At 47.8% G+C, this 16397-nt stretch overlaps 1 protein-coding gene across 3 annotated transcripts in view; it reads left to right on the top strand.

The window, feature by feature from the left end:
• The window catches only part of Cgnl1 (cingulin like 1), a 149919-nt gene that overhangs the window by 58861 nt on the left and 74661 nt on the right, over positions 1-16397 (top strand). For all 3 annotated transcript variants that reach the window (XM_057767377.1, XM_057767378.1, XM_057767376.1), the window contains exon 8: positions 6692-6904. In XM_057767377.1, coding sequence (XP_057623360.1) covers positions 6692-6904 — 213 coding nt within the window. The remainder of the gene's footprint in view (positions 1-6691; positions 6905-16397) is intronic.

Here is a 16397-nt window from a genome sequence, read left to right as displayed (position 1 = left end):
TAGTCCGTACTGCTGTGCCCTGGGTTGTGTAGTCCATGCGGCTGTGCCCTGGGTTATGTAGTCCATGCGGCTGTGCCCTGGGTTGTGTAGTCTGTGCTGCCGTGCCCTGGGTTGTGTGGTTCGTGCGGCCGTGCCCTGGGTTGTGTGGTCCGCGCGGCCGTGCCCTGGGTTGTGTGGTCCGCGCTGCCGTGCCCTGGGTTGTGTGGTCCGCGCTGCCGTGCCCTGGGTTGTGTGGTCCGCGCTGCCGTGCCCTGGGTTGTGTGGTCCGCGCTGCCGTGCCCTGGGTTGTGTGGTCCGCGCTGCCGTGCCCTGGGTTGTGTAGTCTGCACTGCTGTGCCCTGGGTTGTGCCCATCCTCTGCTCTCTCCGTTCACTCCACCCTGCTCTGGTGTTGCACATCTTCCTTTAACACAGTCAAGTGCAGTCTGTCATCTTTGCTTCTTCCCCCATTTCAAGTGCAGCGTACTTCTGAACGACAGAGTAAGTTACCATATTTTTCTAAAATGAAGTAATTCTAAGATGAACTACATGCTATTTTATTTTGTTTTACTTTATTTTATTTTTTGAGGTAGGGCCTCATGTAGCTGAGACTTGACTCAGACCTTGCTATGTAGCTGAGAATGACCTTGTGCTTCTGATCCTCCTGTCTCCACCTCCCAAGTGCAGGGCTTGCTGGGGGGTCCCTCCATTCCCAGTTATGCTGTGCAGAGGATTAAGGCCTGGGCTTCATAAATGATCTCTACCAACTAAGCCTCACCCCGACCCACATCCTTAACTCCTTAAGCACAACCTATTGACTATTCTGAACCTGACGCGATAGCTTAGCGGGTTTGTGTGCATTGGTGGGGATGAGCACGTGGACTCTGGTGTGTGTTCAGGCCACAGCCGCAATGGGAGCAGAGCACATCTCTTCTTAAACATGCTACAGTTGCGGTCCTAGTGGTCGTCACTCTCCTGACATACCGTGTAATCTGCAGAAGGAGGAGGAGCGGGGTTGTTAGCAATTATGTCAATGATGTGCTTTGCCCCGGGAAGTCCCTCACTGTGTTCCTTTCTTTCCAGCAATGTTTCACAATACCATCTACACTTTGCGCAGCCCTAAAAGGAAGATCCCAGCTCCTAGTCACTTTCAAGTCATTCTTTGCATCTTAATAAGAAGTAGCCGGGAGAAATTCGATAACACATTAGAGCTGGGGCCAAGTTTTCCATGGCTTTTGCCTGAGAACTGACTCTTAAAACACAGCGGACATTGAATCTATAAGCTTTTGAGTGCTTGAAAATGGTTGACGCCCGGATGCTCCGTGAGCCTGTGTATCTGTCAGTTCAGATTTATCATGAAACCTCTCTTCTTACCAAGATGCTGGAAACTGAAGCCGAGGCCTTGTGCCTGCCAGGGACAGATATGCTGTGGCCCTGGCTCCATCCCAACCCAGAGATTCATCACTTTTTGTTAAATAGCACCAAGTCTTTTTATGAATCTGCAAAATAACATGTGTGGGGGTGGGCGAGCCAGACATAGAGGCAGGTGGATCTTTGTGAGTGAGAGGGTAGCCTGGTCTACACAGGGAGTCCCGGAGTGGCTAGAGCTCCATACTGAAACTGTGTTTAAGAAGATAGTTTAAAGGAAAGCATATTAGAGAATATTTGTTTGCTTAGACTGAGAATTGATGAACAATAGGAAAGATTTATTATTTGTTGAATTCCTGGGTCTGTAAACTTTTTTTCTTTTTGGTAAAGTTAACTCTTTCTTTTGTAGTTCAGACTCAAACTCTCTAACTCACTAGGTAGCCAAGGGTGGCCTTGAAGTTTTGATCCTCCTGCCTTCTTCACCTCCTACATGCTGGGACTGTCCATGTGCACTGTGTACCTTGCCCATTTTCTTTAGTTTGTTTGCTTTTTGTGAGGCTAAGGATAGAACTACATCCCCAGGATCTGAGAACTACATATTTTTTTAATTAAAAAAAAACTTAAAAACATTTTTTTAGTGTGTGTGATTGTGTGTATATGTGTATAATATGTGGGTTCTAGAGGAAAACCTTAATTGTTTCTCAAATGTCAGCCCTACCTTGATATCTGAGATAAACCTAGAACTTGCCAAGCAGGCTAGCAAGGTGTCTGGCCAGGGATCCCCAGGAATACCTGTCACCGAGCCTGACTTTTTTTTTTTTTTTTTTTTTTTTTTTTTTTTTATCATCACCTGTGTTCTGGGAATTGATCTGGGGTCCTGGTGGTAGCAAGGCAAGTGCTTTATGCATTGAGCCAGCTCCCCATGCACATCCCCATGTGTGATCTTGGGGGTATGTGAGCATCTCAGAACTCCGGCTTCCTCATTTATGAATGGATCCCGGTCTCTTTGAGTAGTCACTTGTTTGGATCTTGAGAAACAGTGTCATTCTCATTCTCATGCAGAAAGCACCAAGCACAATTAATCTTCTAGATCTTCCCTTGCCTGCTCCCCATATGCACTAGAGTTTTTTTGTTTTGTTTTGTCTTAAAATTTTTTATCGCATTATTTGTTTATTTTGTGGACGTGGATATGGGGTGCCCTTGTCATGCTGCATGAACATCAGACGACAACTTGTGGGAGTCAGTTCTCGGCTTCTACCACATGGGTCCTGAGGACCAGATTCTGTTCTTAGGCCTGGGAACTGGCACCTTTCCTACCTGCTGAGTCGTCCCCTGTCTCCTGGGCCCCATACTAGCTGTGGATTGGCCGGTTCTTTGTCGCATGTGGCCTATCTTGACTGCATGAGGTTTGGAAATCAGTGATTCTGTTTCTCCTTGTTTTCCCTGATGATAGTCTCCAGGGGTGCTTGTCTCTCTGCTGTAGGCTTGTTTATAGTGTGAAGTTTTCCTACTTTCTCCCCTCTTCATTTGATACGATTAAACCTTCCTATTGATGTGAAGCTTTGGAAACCCTATGTGCCTGTTGTCTCCCTTCTGGACACTGCTGTGTGATGTGGCGAGGTGTAATCTGATTGGATTCATGCAGCATGGCCCACTTAAGCAACAGCCCAAGCCACTGATAACACCCTGTCAGCGTAGAATGGACTGAAAAATCCTCGATCCTTGACACGCCTTGGCAGAAGCACAAACACAGACACATCCTGCAGGAGATAAGGGTGGGAGAGAGGAACTGCCCTATCTAAAGACAACTGAAAACTGTGTGAGAATAAAAGCAGGAAGGGCTGCTCTGAAGTTGCTGGCAGCAGGCGCCATCAAGTCCTAGAGAGGTCGCCAATGGCAACAAGGATGGGTGAGTTCTGCTCCTCTTCAGAAAGAGATGGGCAGGGACACCCAGGTGGTTTAGGACAGGAATTCTTTGGTCTCAGGGATGGGTGTTCAGGCTTCATGGGAGCTTGTCGGTGCCTGCTGGGGGCGTTCTGGTTCTGGCAGGGCCAGAGTTTGGCCTGTGTGGGGATCTCCCACCTGTTTGCCTCATCTGCTCATCTTGGAGGAAAGGAAAGACTTCCCTTGTCGGTTGTTTTTAAACTCATTACTTTGTATGCTAAAAAATAATTTAGGGTCGATGATGTGGCTCAGTGAGTCAGTGAAGGCACTCGCTGGGTAGCCTGCTGGCCTGAGTTTGTGTGAAGATGGAAGGAGAGAACTGACTCCACAGATTGTCATTGCCACAGTACCCCGACACACACACACACACACACACACACACACACACACACACACACCATTAATTTAAAATAAGCGAGCTAAAGGTTTCTCTTTCCTCAGCCGTGACACACCTCTTGAATGGCAAGTAGCCTGTGCTCTCAGAGATCTCGGTGTCCAGCAGTAGCTACTGCTCTGAATCCTTAGGGGCGAAGGAGACAGGACGAGGGTGTGTTTGTACTCGGAGGCTGGGAGAAGTGAGAGCTGGTAGAACCCTTGAGGCTCCGCCCTAAGAAACAGGGTGACTCATTCACTCCCAGAATAGACGGTGCTACTAGTACGCTTGATCCAGTCAAAAAAATGTCAAAACTCAGATCTATATCTTTTCTAGAAGCTTTTCTCTCTCCCACTAAGGATATAAGAAACATATACACATATAAAGATATCTTATATAAATATATAAGAAAGAGCACAGGCGGGGGTGGTGGTTCAGTTGATAGAGTGTTTGCTTATGTGCTTCTACCCCCGCACTGTATAAAACAGCTGTGGTAGCACGTGCCTTTAATTCCAGCACCCAGGAGGCTGAGGCAGGAGGATCAGAGTACAAGGCCACTCTGTATTGGGAGTTTGAGGCCAGCCTGGGATACATAAACCCTTGCCTGAAACAAACAAAAAAGCACGAAGAACTCACAGCATGTAGATTGCAGAGTTGAAAGGGCAGAAGGTGAGAGGGAGAATGGGAATGACTCTTCTAGAAGGGGTCTCGGGAAGACTTCTCAGAGGAGGCCACACTGTGTTTCCATAGGTGGAGAGAGTGGGCAGGGAGGGAAGGAGGAGGCACCTCAGAGCCTGCTTCCTTCTGGGAACCTGGCTGTGCAGTCAGGTGGGTGCTTACAGCAAGGGGCTAACCTGGACAGAGGAGCGGAAGGGCCTAGCTGTTACCGAACTGATTTTCTGCCTGTGAAGGTCAGGGGCAAGGGAAGTCCCAGTTGCTGCCCTGCTCCTGCACTCGGTGTTTTGGGAACCAGTGGTACTGCTGCCGGAGCCAAGGAAAGGGCATGGAGAGGAAGACTCACGGTGGGACCACCTAAAGCTGTAACCATATTTAACTTCAGGTCTGTGTGGAACAGGTGATGCTCATGGTTGTCAGGTCACCGGGGTGCTGGTGTCAGGAAAAGATGAGCGGCAATTAAAAACAAATAAAACAAATATTGGTTCAAAAAAAAAAAGTCAAGGAGTTTGCCAAAGGAAAATAAAGAATGCCAACTTCAATTCTTAAGGCTGTCTTAGCTTTTGGAAGGGAGAGAAGAGGACGTGGTCCTTGTAGAGAAAGTGAGTCCAGGGGAGGACTGTGCTGTCTGGCGATTTCCAGTAAGAGGGAGGCTCTGGGAGGAGTCGGGAAATGGTACCAGAGAAGGACCAGGGGCAGGGAGAGAGGGAGTGAGGTGGCTAACTTCAGCTGTCACTGTGACACACTTAGCATGACCTGGGAAAGATCTCAACAGAGAAATCATCTAGGTCAGGTTGTCCTGTGGGCGTGTCTATGGGGGGATTACCTTGAGTTTTAATTGAGGTGGGAAGACCCACTATGGATTAGGCAGCATCCGTTCATGGGCTGAGCCCTGAATTGTTTAATAATGAAGAAAGCTAGCTGAGAAAGCAAGCAAACAAGCAGACAGCATGCGTGGGGAGGGGCATTCATTTCTCTCTGCTGTTGACTGAAGATGTGGTATGACTAGTTAATTTTATTTTCCTGCCTTCTTGCCTTTCTCTCATTGATGGGCTCTAACTGGGAATCGTAAGTCAATCAACCTCTCCCTCCTCCTCCTCCTCCTCCTCCTCCTCCTCCTCTTCTTCTTCTTCTTCACCTCTTCCTCCTCTCCTCCTCCTCCTCCTCTTCCTCCTCTTCTTCTTCTTCTTCTTCCTCCTCCTTCCCCTCTTCTAAGTTGCTTTGGGTAGGATATTTGAATCACAGCAACAGAAATGAAACTGGAAGAGGCCACCGCATGCTCTTGTCTTGGTAGGGGAGCCAGAGAAGCCACATAGCAGATGGCTATTGAGAGGTGTGAACCTGTGAACCGAGGTCATGCTTTGAAGACATTTGGTGGGAAAAGCTACTGGTAGCCGAGATTCCAGGAAATGGGAAGGAAGTGGGCCTGAATACACAGGGCAGCTGGCAGTACTTCAGTGGAGGGCTTCGGGTGGAGGAAAAGCCTGGTGCACAGTGAGGATCCAAGGTGTGGGAAGTCCTAGCTACCGAGGGATCCAGGACGAAAGAAGGCTGAGCCTGTGGCAGGACCTGCTCCTTTTCAGCAGGATGCCCTTGGGCTTGGGGAATGTGGTTTGAAACGGAACCTTTGGCCCCAGTTTTGTGACTCTTTGTGAGCGGGACAGTGCAGGAGGGCAAAATGTGAATGTCATGCTGTCCTCAGGCAAGAGAGAGAGGAACAAGGTTGTCCTGAGCACTAGGAGAACGGAGAGAGTTGAACCATGTGCAGAATCCTGAGGGCTGAGTAGCAGATGAGGCAGTAAGTCAGCTCAGCTGCAGAGCGCAGTAGTACATAAGGTCTAATAGCAGGAACGTTGGGCCATGGCTCAGATGGGAAATGAGTTGCAAAAAATATGTCAGGCCGGAGGTGCTCATTGGGTAGACTGCTTGCCTAGCATGTCTGAGGCCTCGGGTTCAAGCCCCAGCAACACATCAACCAGTTGGCATTGGTGCATGGCTGTAATCCAGCACTTAAATAAAGGTGGATGCAGAAGGTCAGGGACATCCTTAGCTTTGTAGCAAGTTTGGGGCCATCCTAGGCTACGTGAGAACCTTTCAAGCGAAAGAAAAAATAAGAAATGACTTTCTTCCAAAGCCATGACAGTGAGCCCAGTCACAATACATCTTAAAGAAACTAAGCCAGGAAGCCCCAAGGGAATAAGGGCCTCTGAGAAGCACAAATTGTCTCAAAAGGTGTGTGGAATGGGAAGGAGAGAGTGGGCAGGACTAGGGAGTGGTCAATCTTGAAGGGCAAATGCTAGGCCACTGGTTAAGATGTCTGTTCCTCACCTCTGCGATTATATTTCCCCTCTAGGAGCTCCTGCAGGCCAAAAGGGACCTTCAGGATCTGCTAATTGCCAAAGAGGAGCAGGAAGATCTCTTGAGAAAGCGGGAGCGTGAACTGACTGCCTTGAAGGGTGCTTTGAAGGAGGAGGTTTCCAGCCATGACCAGGAGATGGACAGGCTGAAGGAACAGTACGATGCTGAGCTGCAGGCCCTCAGGGAGAGCGTGGAGGAGGCAACCAAGGTGAGCTCGCCATCCATAGAGGGTGTCAAAATGTGACCAGATGAGAGGTTGTGCCCACTCTCCCATGACAACTCCCCTTGGCTCTGACGATGGTGACGGGCCTTTTGACAAGGAATGGCTTGATGTTTTAGCTTCTGTTCTTTTTAGCCTGTAAGCTTGGACATCAGTAAAGATTTAAGTGCTTTTTGCAAGAGGTGAGATTTTTAAAGCCTTGAGTGGACTCAGTTTCTGCAGGCTTTGTGGAGTAGAGAGCTGGACCCTCCTGGGGGTATCCTCAAGGCTCAACACTTAAGGTGCTGTGTGACTTTTCTCATGCACAGAATTGCAAACAAGACCTAGATTTCTGGAACCCTTTATCCCATCCCAGCTGCTCCCTTTGGGCTTCGTTCAGTCTTCCATTAGATAATTCATCTTCTTTTCTCAGCAGAGTTGGAAAAGGGCTAATTGGTCAAATGGCCCCAACTCTTCCAAGATAAGTTTTCCTCTTAATTGAATTCTTGGCTCTTATAAATATAGATTATAAATTGTGTTGGACGTGTTTGGGTGCAGGGTGCCCGTTGGCTGACAAAGGGAAAATGCTTTGGGATACCATGCCATCTTCAGGGAAGGAGAATTTCGGAGTGTTCATTTTCCAGTGTCTCAAACAAAGAGTGAGAGTGCTGGAGAAGGGACTTTTCATCGTTTAGTCTGCAATGGAGACAGTGGCAGTTCCTGCCCACCCCGCTACGCCCTGAGGCGGTTCACTGATTTTCAATGGTGTCATGATAATTGCTAAAGACAAGAAGAGAGAGATAAGTTTGTTTGTTGTTACAGCAGGAAAGTCTGGGAAACTGACTGTTGGAAGGGGGCGTTATTATAACTTTGAGATGCTTCAAAGGCCTCTTGTTGGTTTGCCCTTCCATCCTCATCCTTTAGATTTGACTTAAATTGAGGGGGACAGGTAGAACTGACTTAGTCATCCCTGAGTCGACGGGAAATATCTGTTTTTCTGTGTGTCTTTGTATCTGGACAATAGCCCAGTATCCTAGCTGTTAGCTCAGCAGGGGCAGACACACGGACATGCGGACATGGACACACAGGCACGCCATTTCTTTATCACCCTTAGAGCTTGCATCAGAGCACATGTTTAACGTGGCGTATGCTGGGAGGCTCCTGGACGGTGCTTAGGGAGCAGTTTTTGGGCTTGTGTTCGCAGCTGTTCCACTAGAAGACGAACCGCATGTGGAATGGAAACTTCCAGGCCTGCTGGCACAGAGTGCACCTGGGGAAGGGAACCACGCGGGTGGAAGGACATATCTCTGTTGTGTGGAGCTGGGGATCACCAGCAGAGACCTAGGCTGTTTATTGCATTGTGACTTTTCTGCTCACTGAATTTCTTTTTTTTACAGTAATTCATAAATAAATAGGGGATGGAGATATGGCTCAGCAGTTTACAGAACAATTATTGCTCTTGTAGAGGACCTGAGTTTGATTCCCAGCACCCACATGGTGGCTCACAGTCATCCATTACTCCATTCCCGGGGAGTCCAGTGACCCCTTCTGACCTCCACAGGCATTAGGCATGTACTTGGTGCACCTACATAAAGACAAAACATTCATACACATAAAATAAAACAAATGTTTAGAAAAGATAACCAGGGGGGCTCATGTCAGTCTGTGAAGTAAAGACATGGTAAGTTGGTCGAGACTTGTCATCTCTGCCAGAGAACGCAGGGAGCTGATCCAAAGGAGCATGCCTCCACACCTGCTGTGGGCTAGCCTGAGCTCCTTGCCCCAGACCATATTCTATATCACCACCAGTATCTTTCCCCAGAAAGCAATAATTTCCAATTGGTCTCTGCTTAAATATTTGTCTGGCACTCCATTGTCCCAGACTTAAGCTCAGATTGTTTACGTGGTAGGCGATGTGTCCCTTCTCAGGAAAACTGTCCTGTTACTTCAGAACAGCTGCCTGCCACTTCCCAGCCCTCCCCAGCCCTCCCCAGATCGTCTCACCTGTGAACTGTCCTTGCTACCTCTGTGACCTTGTCCCCTTCCCGTTCTCCCACCCCGAAATATACACCTAGGGGTGAGTCACACCTTTGGGTTTCTACTGAACCCTGGCTTCCCATCATGCCCTGCTTTCGCCTGTCTCCTTATGCACAGGGCTGTTTTTATCTAGACCTTTTCTTTCGGTTGAGATGAGGAGCAGCAGACTCAAGTGCTTCTGAGGTCAAACAGGAAGCATCGGTGAGTGGAACTGAGTCCCTTGGTGGTGACAGGAGAGGCTGATGGGGGGTGGTGGTAAGCTGGAGAGCGTGTGGCTCCTGACAGAAGGCCGGGTCCATGCTGTTAGATCTCCCAGCTTTTTAGCTTATTTTTACTTTTTGAGACTTTTATACCTGAGCATACACTATGGACATAATTTCTACTCCTCTTCCCCCCTCCAGCTTGTCCTGTGTCCCCCGATCATCATCTCCTGATTCCATGACCTCCTTTCCTGTAACTATTGTTACATGTGTTCGCATACACACAACATACTGAGTTCAGTTAGAGTTGCCCTATGTCCCTGTGTTTAGGGCTGACCGCTCGGGATTGGGAAATCTGTTAGGAGGCTGTTTCTGGAGAAAGCTGATCCTCCCCACCTAGTAGCTATTAACTGTCTGTAGCTTTTCCTCCAGGAACGCGACCTTGTTAAACTTTCCCCTTCCGCTGTGGTATATTGACTGGTGCGGTCTGGTGCAGGTAACCTTACTGCTGAGAGTTCATGGGTGTAGCTTCCTCATCCCGTCGAGAAGGCACCATCTCACAGTGGTGTCTTTCATGATCTCTCTGTCCCCCACCTCCAAAATGTTCCCGAACCTTAGGAATCACGGTGTTGTTACAGATGTCCCGACTGGAGCTAGGACGCAGTCACTTATTCTCTGCCTTCTGACTAGTTATGGACCCCTGGGTAGCTTCCGCCTGCTGCACAAAGAAACTCCTTTGATGAGCGGTGGGAGCCGCGCTCATCCACGGGTAGAAAGACAGGTATTTGTAATACGGCTGGAGGCTGTATTCATTTAGGGACCGGCAACAGTAGGTTCTCCCATTTTAACTTTTAAAGATGAGTTGGGGCCAGGCCGTGGTGGCTCACGCCTTTAATCCCAGCAGAGGCAGGCAGATCTTTGTGAGTTCGAGGCCAGCCTGATCTACAAGAGCTAGTTCCAGGACAGGCTCCAAAGCTACATAGAGAAACCCTGTCTCAAAAAACAAAAACAAAAAAAAGAAAATAAAAAAAAGAAAACAAGGATGAGTTGGATATCTGCATGTTGATGTAAGATGTTCAGACTTTTAAGTGTTGCTTAAAACAAAAATCCCCACCTCCAATACCAAAGGGCATATAACCCAAGCATAATCCATCTGCAGGTCAACAGTACCCGGTTCTAGTCCCTGAGCTCAGCATGGTGCCTGAAAGCGACGGTGAAGACAGCTGTAGTGTCTTCAGAGTCAGAGATGGCAGAGGGTGAACTCCCTCCACCTTGGGTCATGTCCTTGCTGCTGGCCTCCCCCGGGTTTCCCCAGTGGCAGTTAAGGAGACCTGGGTGAGGGTTCCATCGCCGTGTGAATGCCTCTGTGGTCTCCGAAAGAGGATTATGAGTATGTTTGCATTTCTTGGTGATTTTGCTTCTAAAAGTGTCCGCTGAACAAATGTGACAATCTTTTCTTATTGAGATGTGCGTCATCTATTTGTGTGTGAGGAGGGGCTGATGTCGCCATGACAAGAGTGTGACAGCCAGAGGACAACCTCTGGGAGATAGTTCTCCTTCTCCCGTCTCTGGGGTGAGACTTAGGTCCTCAGGCTTGGCTGCAAGTGCCTTTACCCGCTGAGCCATCTTGCCTGCCCCTAGCAATGTAAACTTAGTAAGAGATAATATCTTTCTGTTACGTTATTTATAACATGCTATTACAGAGGAGATATGTAAGAATATTCTATTAAGTGTTTGGTTATGAAGGGATTAAATAGAACCTTTTAATCTGGTAAAGAGCATCTCTCAAATTTGTTCGCTAGTATTCAGCCTTTTGTCTGCCCTAAAGGAAGGCCTTGTCATCCCAGCCGGTGGCTAAAAGCTGACATTTCTATAAGGAAGTGAATTGCATGACAGCTTTCATTTCCTTGGATGGTCTTAGGAGCGAGCTCAACCTCCTCCCATTGTTTTTTTCTAACTTTTGCCACTGCCTCAAGCCAAAAATCTCTAAAAGGCTGTTTTATACTGCCAAGAACCAGGCACCCTATCCGGCTTGAGCCCAGGCACAGAATGTCTTAAGTTACTGGAACACTCGGTGAAAACTGGCAAATTACATTAAGAACCTTTTACTGATATTCCAAACAGATCCTTGGTAATCTTTTTTCTTTTTCCATAGACACAAACAGCCATGCGGCTCAACAGAAATTCACCAATGCCTTGGTCATGTGGGGGGTTTCCTGGCTCAACAGAGTGAGCCGGACCTCCCTTGGGAGGTTCCTGGTCCTTCTGATGCAGAGGGGTCTGCGTAGGTGATTACCAAGGGCTTCCTTTCAGTCTTCTAAGGACGACTCAGGACTTTGCCTCCCGATTTCCTCATAGTTTCCTTTATAGTTTTTTCCATCTTTAAGAAGGAAATGCCTCTATTTCAATTTGGTGCAATGGTTGGATCCAGGGCATTGTCAGGGGGATATGAGTCACTGCCATCGTGGGATTACAATGGAGAGTGTCCCCTGGTGATGGTATTGTCTTTTCTTTCTTGTCTCTAACCCTTCCCCTCTCCAATGAAAATGCAGAAGGGAAGTAGTATCTTAAGTTTTCTTGAGGCATAGGGTCAACTCAAATCCAGCTCTCTCCAGAGAGACTCTCTGGGGCTGGAGAGATAGCTCAGAATGTAAAATGCTCACTGTGCAAGAATGAAGACTTAGCTGCTCTTCAGAACCCATGTGAAAAAGCTGGGCATGGTAGTGTGTGTTTGGACTCCCAGTGCTGGTAGGGTAGAAATAGACAGATCCCTGGGGCTTCCAGGCCAGGAAGGCGACCTACATGGTGAGGTGAAGACCAGTGAGAGACCCTCTCTCAAAAGACAAAGTAGTTAGTTCCTGAGCTTGACATCTGGCTTCCATGTCACATAGATGTGCACTGTCACACGCTTGAGTGCGTGCACGCAAACACACACACACACAGACACTTTCTGTGTTGCCTCTTGGTCTTCACAGTATGCAGAGAGCTGGCATTGTTGGAGATTTAATTCTTGGGATTATCTTTCCTGCTACCTTGTTTCCCACTGGACATCCCCACCGGGTTAAACTGTGGGCTAGAGGGATGGACCCACTAAGGGAAAGGTCAGCCCCTGACTACCCCAAAGTGACATTGAACTATTTGGGGGTTCCGTTTATGGAGAAAGATCATTCCTTATGAGAACAAATCTTGTCTGCTAGCATTACCATGTTAGTAGCTCATCTTGACTATCTCGGCATCTAAGTGATTCAGGTGCTTTGAGGGAGGGCTCTTATGCCCTGATCACAGTCCACCAGTGAGGAAAGGCAGGGCAGGAACTCAAGGTAGGGCCTAGAGAGAGAGCTGCTGCAGAGGCCCTGGAGGGGCACTGCTCACTCTCATGGCTCTGCTCAGCTACCTTTCCCATATGATCCAGGACCACTGCCCAGGGACGGCATCGTCCACAGTGGCCTGGGCTCTCCTACACCAAGCAGTCACTGAAACTTGTGTACAGACAATCAATGGAAGCATTTTCTCAGTTGAGGTCCCTTCTTCCCAGATGATCCTAGCTTGTATCAAGTTGACAGAAAATACATCAGTACATTCTGCTTATTTTAAAGAAATACATCAAAGAGTGCATGGACAAGCTAGGAGGTTGTCTGGGATGTACTTTTTATTTTTTGGTTTTTTTGAGACAGACTGTGTAACAGCCCTCCTTGTCCTGGAACTAGTTCTGTAGAGGCTGCCCTCAAACTCAGATCCACCTGTCTCTGCCTCCCAAGTGCTGGGATTGAAGGCTTGCACCACTACCACCCGGCTGGGATGTAGTTTCAAAAAAAGTATTTAAAATATCTTCCATCTATCTATCTATCTATCTATCTATCTATCTATCTATCTATCTATCTATCTATCTATCATCTATCTATCTATCTATCTATCTATCTATCTATCTACTTTTATTGACTATACTTTAGTTCATCTGGGGGATGAATGAGTGGGATGTGGGTGAACACTCAGTCATGTGTTAGGAAGAACTGAAGCTGGGTAGTGGGTCTGTAAGAGATGCTTAGGGTAGTCTCTCTTGTGTAATGTTTGAATTTTATGTAATAAAGAGTTGTGTGCTGAAGCTGTGGGATGGGAAGACTGGAGAGAGCTATCAGTCAGTAAAGTGCTTGCCTTGTACGTTTGTGGATCCTAGGTGATCTCCGGGACGGAAAAGCATGGTGGCTTGTGCTTCTGACCCCATTGCTGAGGGGGAGGAGGTGGGTAGATCCCCAGGCCTCAGCGTACTCTTGTGCCCATTTCCGTATTGCTTCTCAATGCTTCCTTTTCCTCTCTCCTACCAGTCTCTGAGCAGGCTCTCTCAAAGCAGCAGGCCAGCCAAGGGTCACGTGGGAAATCCCGTGCTAATCTTGGGATCAGTGTACTTACCTCCCTTCAGATATGACTGTAGTTTAGTATAAAATTCTCTTTGCTTCCTTTTCCAAGACTGCCAGGTTAGCCAGCGGGAACCATGAGAACTAATTCCCTTTGCTTTTAACTTCAAAAAAAAAAAATCAGTTTATGTTGAATGCCAGTTCTTGAGTAGTGGGTTTGCTGTGGGGTTTCTTAACAGGTGCGTGGAAGAGAAAACCGGCTCTTTGCAGATGCAGAAGCACCTTGAGCAGTGGTTCTCAACCTGGGTCGTGACCCCTTAGGAAGTCGAGTGACCCTTCCACAGGAGTCACGTGTCAGTTATCCTGCATACCAGATATTTATATGACAGTTCATAACAATAGCAAAATTACAGTTGTGAAGTTGCAATGAAATACTGTTACGGTTGGGGTTACCCTAGCGTGAGGAACTGTACTAAAGGGTCTTAGCGTTAGAAAGGCTGAGAACTGCTGGCCTAGAGAGACACAGGAGCAGCCCTTAGCCAAAGGAGGAGGGCAAGACTCATGTTCAAAAGCATCTTTGGCAAACTGAGCGTGGTGGTGCATGCCCTTAGTCCCAGGACGTGGGAGGCAGGGGCACTGTGAGTTCTAGGCCAGCCTGGTCTACATAGTGAGTTTCAGGACAGTCAATACTACATATTGAGACAAATATTCTCTAGTGTTCTCACTCTCTTTCTCTCTGAATTTTGAATAATTATGCTGGTTTTCTGTCTCTTGTGTTGATTACAAAGGTACATAGATAAGGCACCTGCATGGGTTTCAAAGGCCTTGTTCTGTGGCTCTGATCGTGGGTGACCACTGTCTTACTGAAGTTGATGCCCATCATAAGGAAATTTCAGAGTCTGCTCATTGACATGTCTCAGTAAACAGGGTCCCTGTGTGTTGCCCCAGTATGTTGACTGAGCTGCCCAGGTCATATGTTAAGTTGGGTTTCATTATGGACAAAAACATTAATTTAGGACCTGGGGATGTAGCTCAGTTGGTGGAGTGTTTGCCTAGTATGCATAGAACCCAGGGGTTAACCTCCACTACTGCATAAACCCCGTGCATGCCTAAATCCCAGTGCATAGGAGGTGGAGGCAGGGGATTGTGAATTCAAGGTCATCCTTGGCTTTGTAATGAGTTGAGGCCAGATTGGGCTAAATGAGAACTTGTGTCAAAGAGAAACAACAAAAATTCAAAACTCACCTAGTTTCCTGTCCCAGGTAGGATCGTATGAGGTGGGCTCTCATAGAAAGAAGTATTTCTGAGGCTATGTAGGGTGACAGAGAAAGGGCTGTCCTCTGGGTCTGCTGTTGAGACCCTGGGGGTTCACCACTGCTACTGTGTATGTGGGGCGATGCTGGCTTGGTGTCATGGTGCAGGAAGAATAGCTGAGGAAGTGTTTCATCAAGAGGACCTGTCCAGATGCAGGTGGGACATTTGATCACTTCTAGTGACTGTACTGAAGCCTCATGAATGTGGTTTGAGTCAGTTGGCATTTTACAGCAGTCCCAGTGGGGTCCTGGAGGCTCTCAGGACACACAGCCTTCAGCTGACCCAGAAAACCGGAACAAATTCATATGCAGCGTGAAGAGAAAGTGTGAAGACTTCATTAGATGGAGAAAGAGGTCAAGATCCGAGCTGGCCTCAGAAGAAGAACAGAGCAGCCTGGTCTCAAAACCATGTGGTTTGTTCCTCATTTTACCCTTGTGCTTTCTGGGTGGGCGGGTGAGTGTTTGCCTGCTTCTCCTCTGTGGTGGGGAGGGGCGAGGAGATGAGGACTGACCAACACAGCTGGCTTGATGTTAAAAAGTTCACATCGGTTTCTAACCATGGGGAATGTATCTGTTCAATTAATATTTCACTTATAATCATTAATTTGTTCTAGACACTGTTCTGGGTTGTAGGGATAAAGGGAACTAAAATGATGAGACAGCCATTGATTATAAAACCATACACATAAATATGTAATTCCACTGTAGCAAGTGCTTTGCAGTTGATGGGGGGGAGGAAGGAAAATGTCCAGAGGGAAAATGATAGGGATCTAAAGGGCGGAACAGGAGTTAAATGGATGAAAATCAGAAATTCCAGGATGATCCCACCAAAGAAACTGGCATGCGCAAAGGCTGGCCTGAGGAGGGAGTGTGGGCTGTTAGGACATTTATTGAAGTCTATGAGGCTGGGCTGTGGGTAGTGGAAAGTCTAGGGTAAGATGGAGAAGGGGCCAGGTCATCCAGGTCCTAGGGTGCATCTTCCCAACTCCTTTCTTATAGTTAGTGGGAAACATTAAAGACCACTAAATATGGGAGATGGAGAGAGAGAGAGAGAGAGAGAGAGAGAGAGAGAGAGAGAGAGAGAGAGAGAGAGAGAGAGAGAGAGAGAGAATTGAGGAGGGAGAGGGAGGGAAAGGAGATGAGAATGAGGAGGAAGGGGAGATACGAGAGAGAAAGGAGAGAAGGGGTAGGAGGAGAGAGAGAGAAGGAAAGGGAGGGAGGAGAGAGAGACAGAGAGAGGCCGAGACTCGTGGTGGATTTGGGTACATTTGGAACAGTGGAGCCTGCTCTGTCTTTCCTGGTGATGGTGTTGAGGCATGGCTGCCACCCCTCACAGAGGCCTGCAGGAGTCTCACCAGCTGTAGATTATTATCTGGTTCCTCTCTAAACAGGGAGGGTTCCATTCTGCTTAGGAGGCTTCACTCTTGTGATAATAGTCATGCTGACTTTGTAGCATGTAGATGAGTGCGTGAGCGTTGGTAGGGTTCACGTATGAAGGGGCAGCTTTGGTACGGAGGTGGTGAAGGCTCGTGGAGGTGGTGAAGGCTCGTGGAGGCGATGAAGGCCCGTGGAGGCGAGTTCTTGTTTACTTAGCATCTGT

This window comes from Chionomys nivalis, chromosome 4 (assembly GCF_950005125.1).
Source record: "Chionomys nivalis chromosome 4, mChiNiv1.1, whole genome shotgun sequence".
Lineage (NCBI taxonomy): Eukaryota > Metazoa > Chordata > Mammalia > Rodentia > Cricetidae > Chionomys > Chionomys nivalis.
Note: the sequence above shows the minus strand (reverse complement) of the source record. Positions and strands in the feature narration are given on the sequence as shown.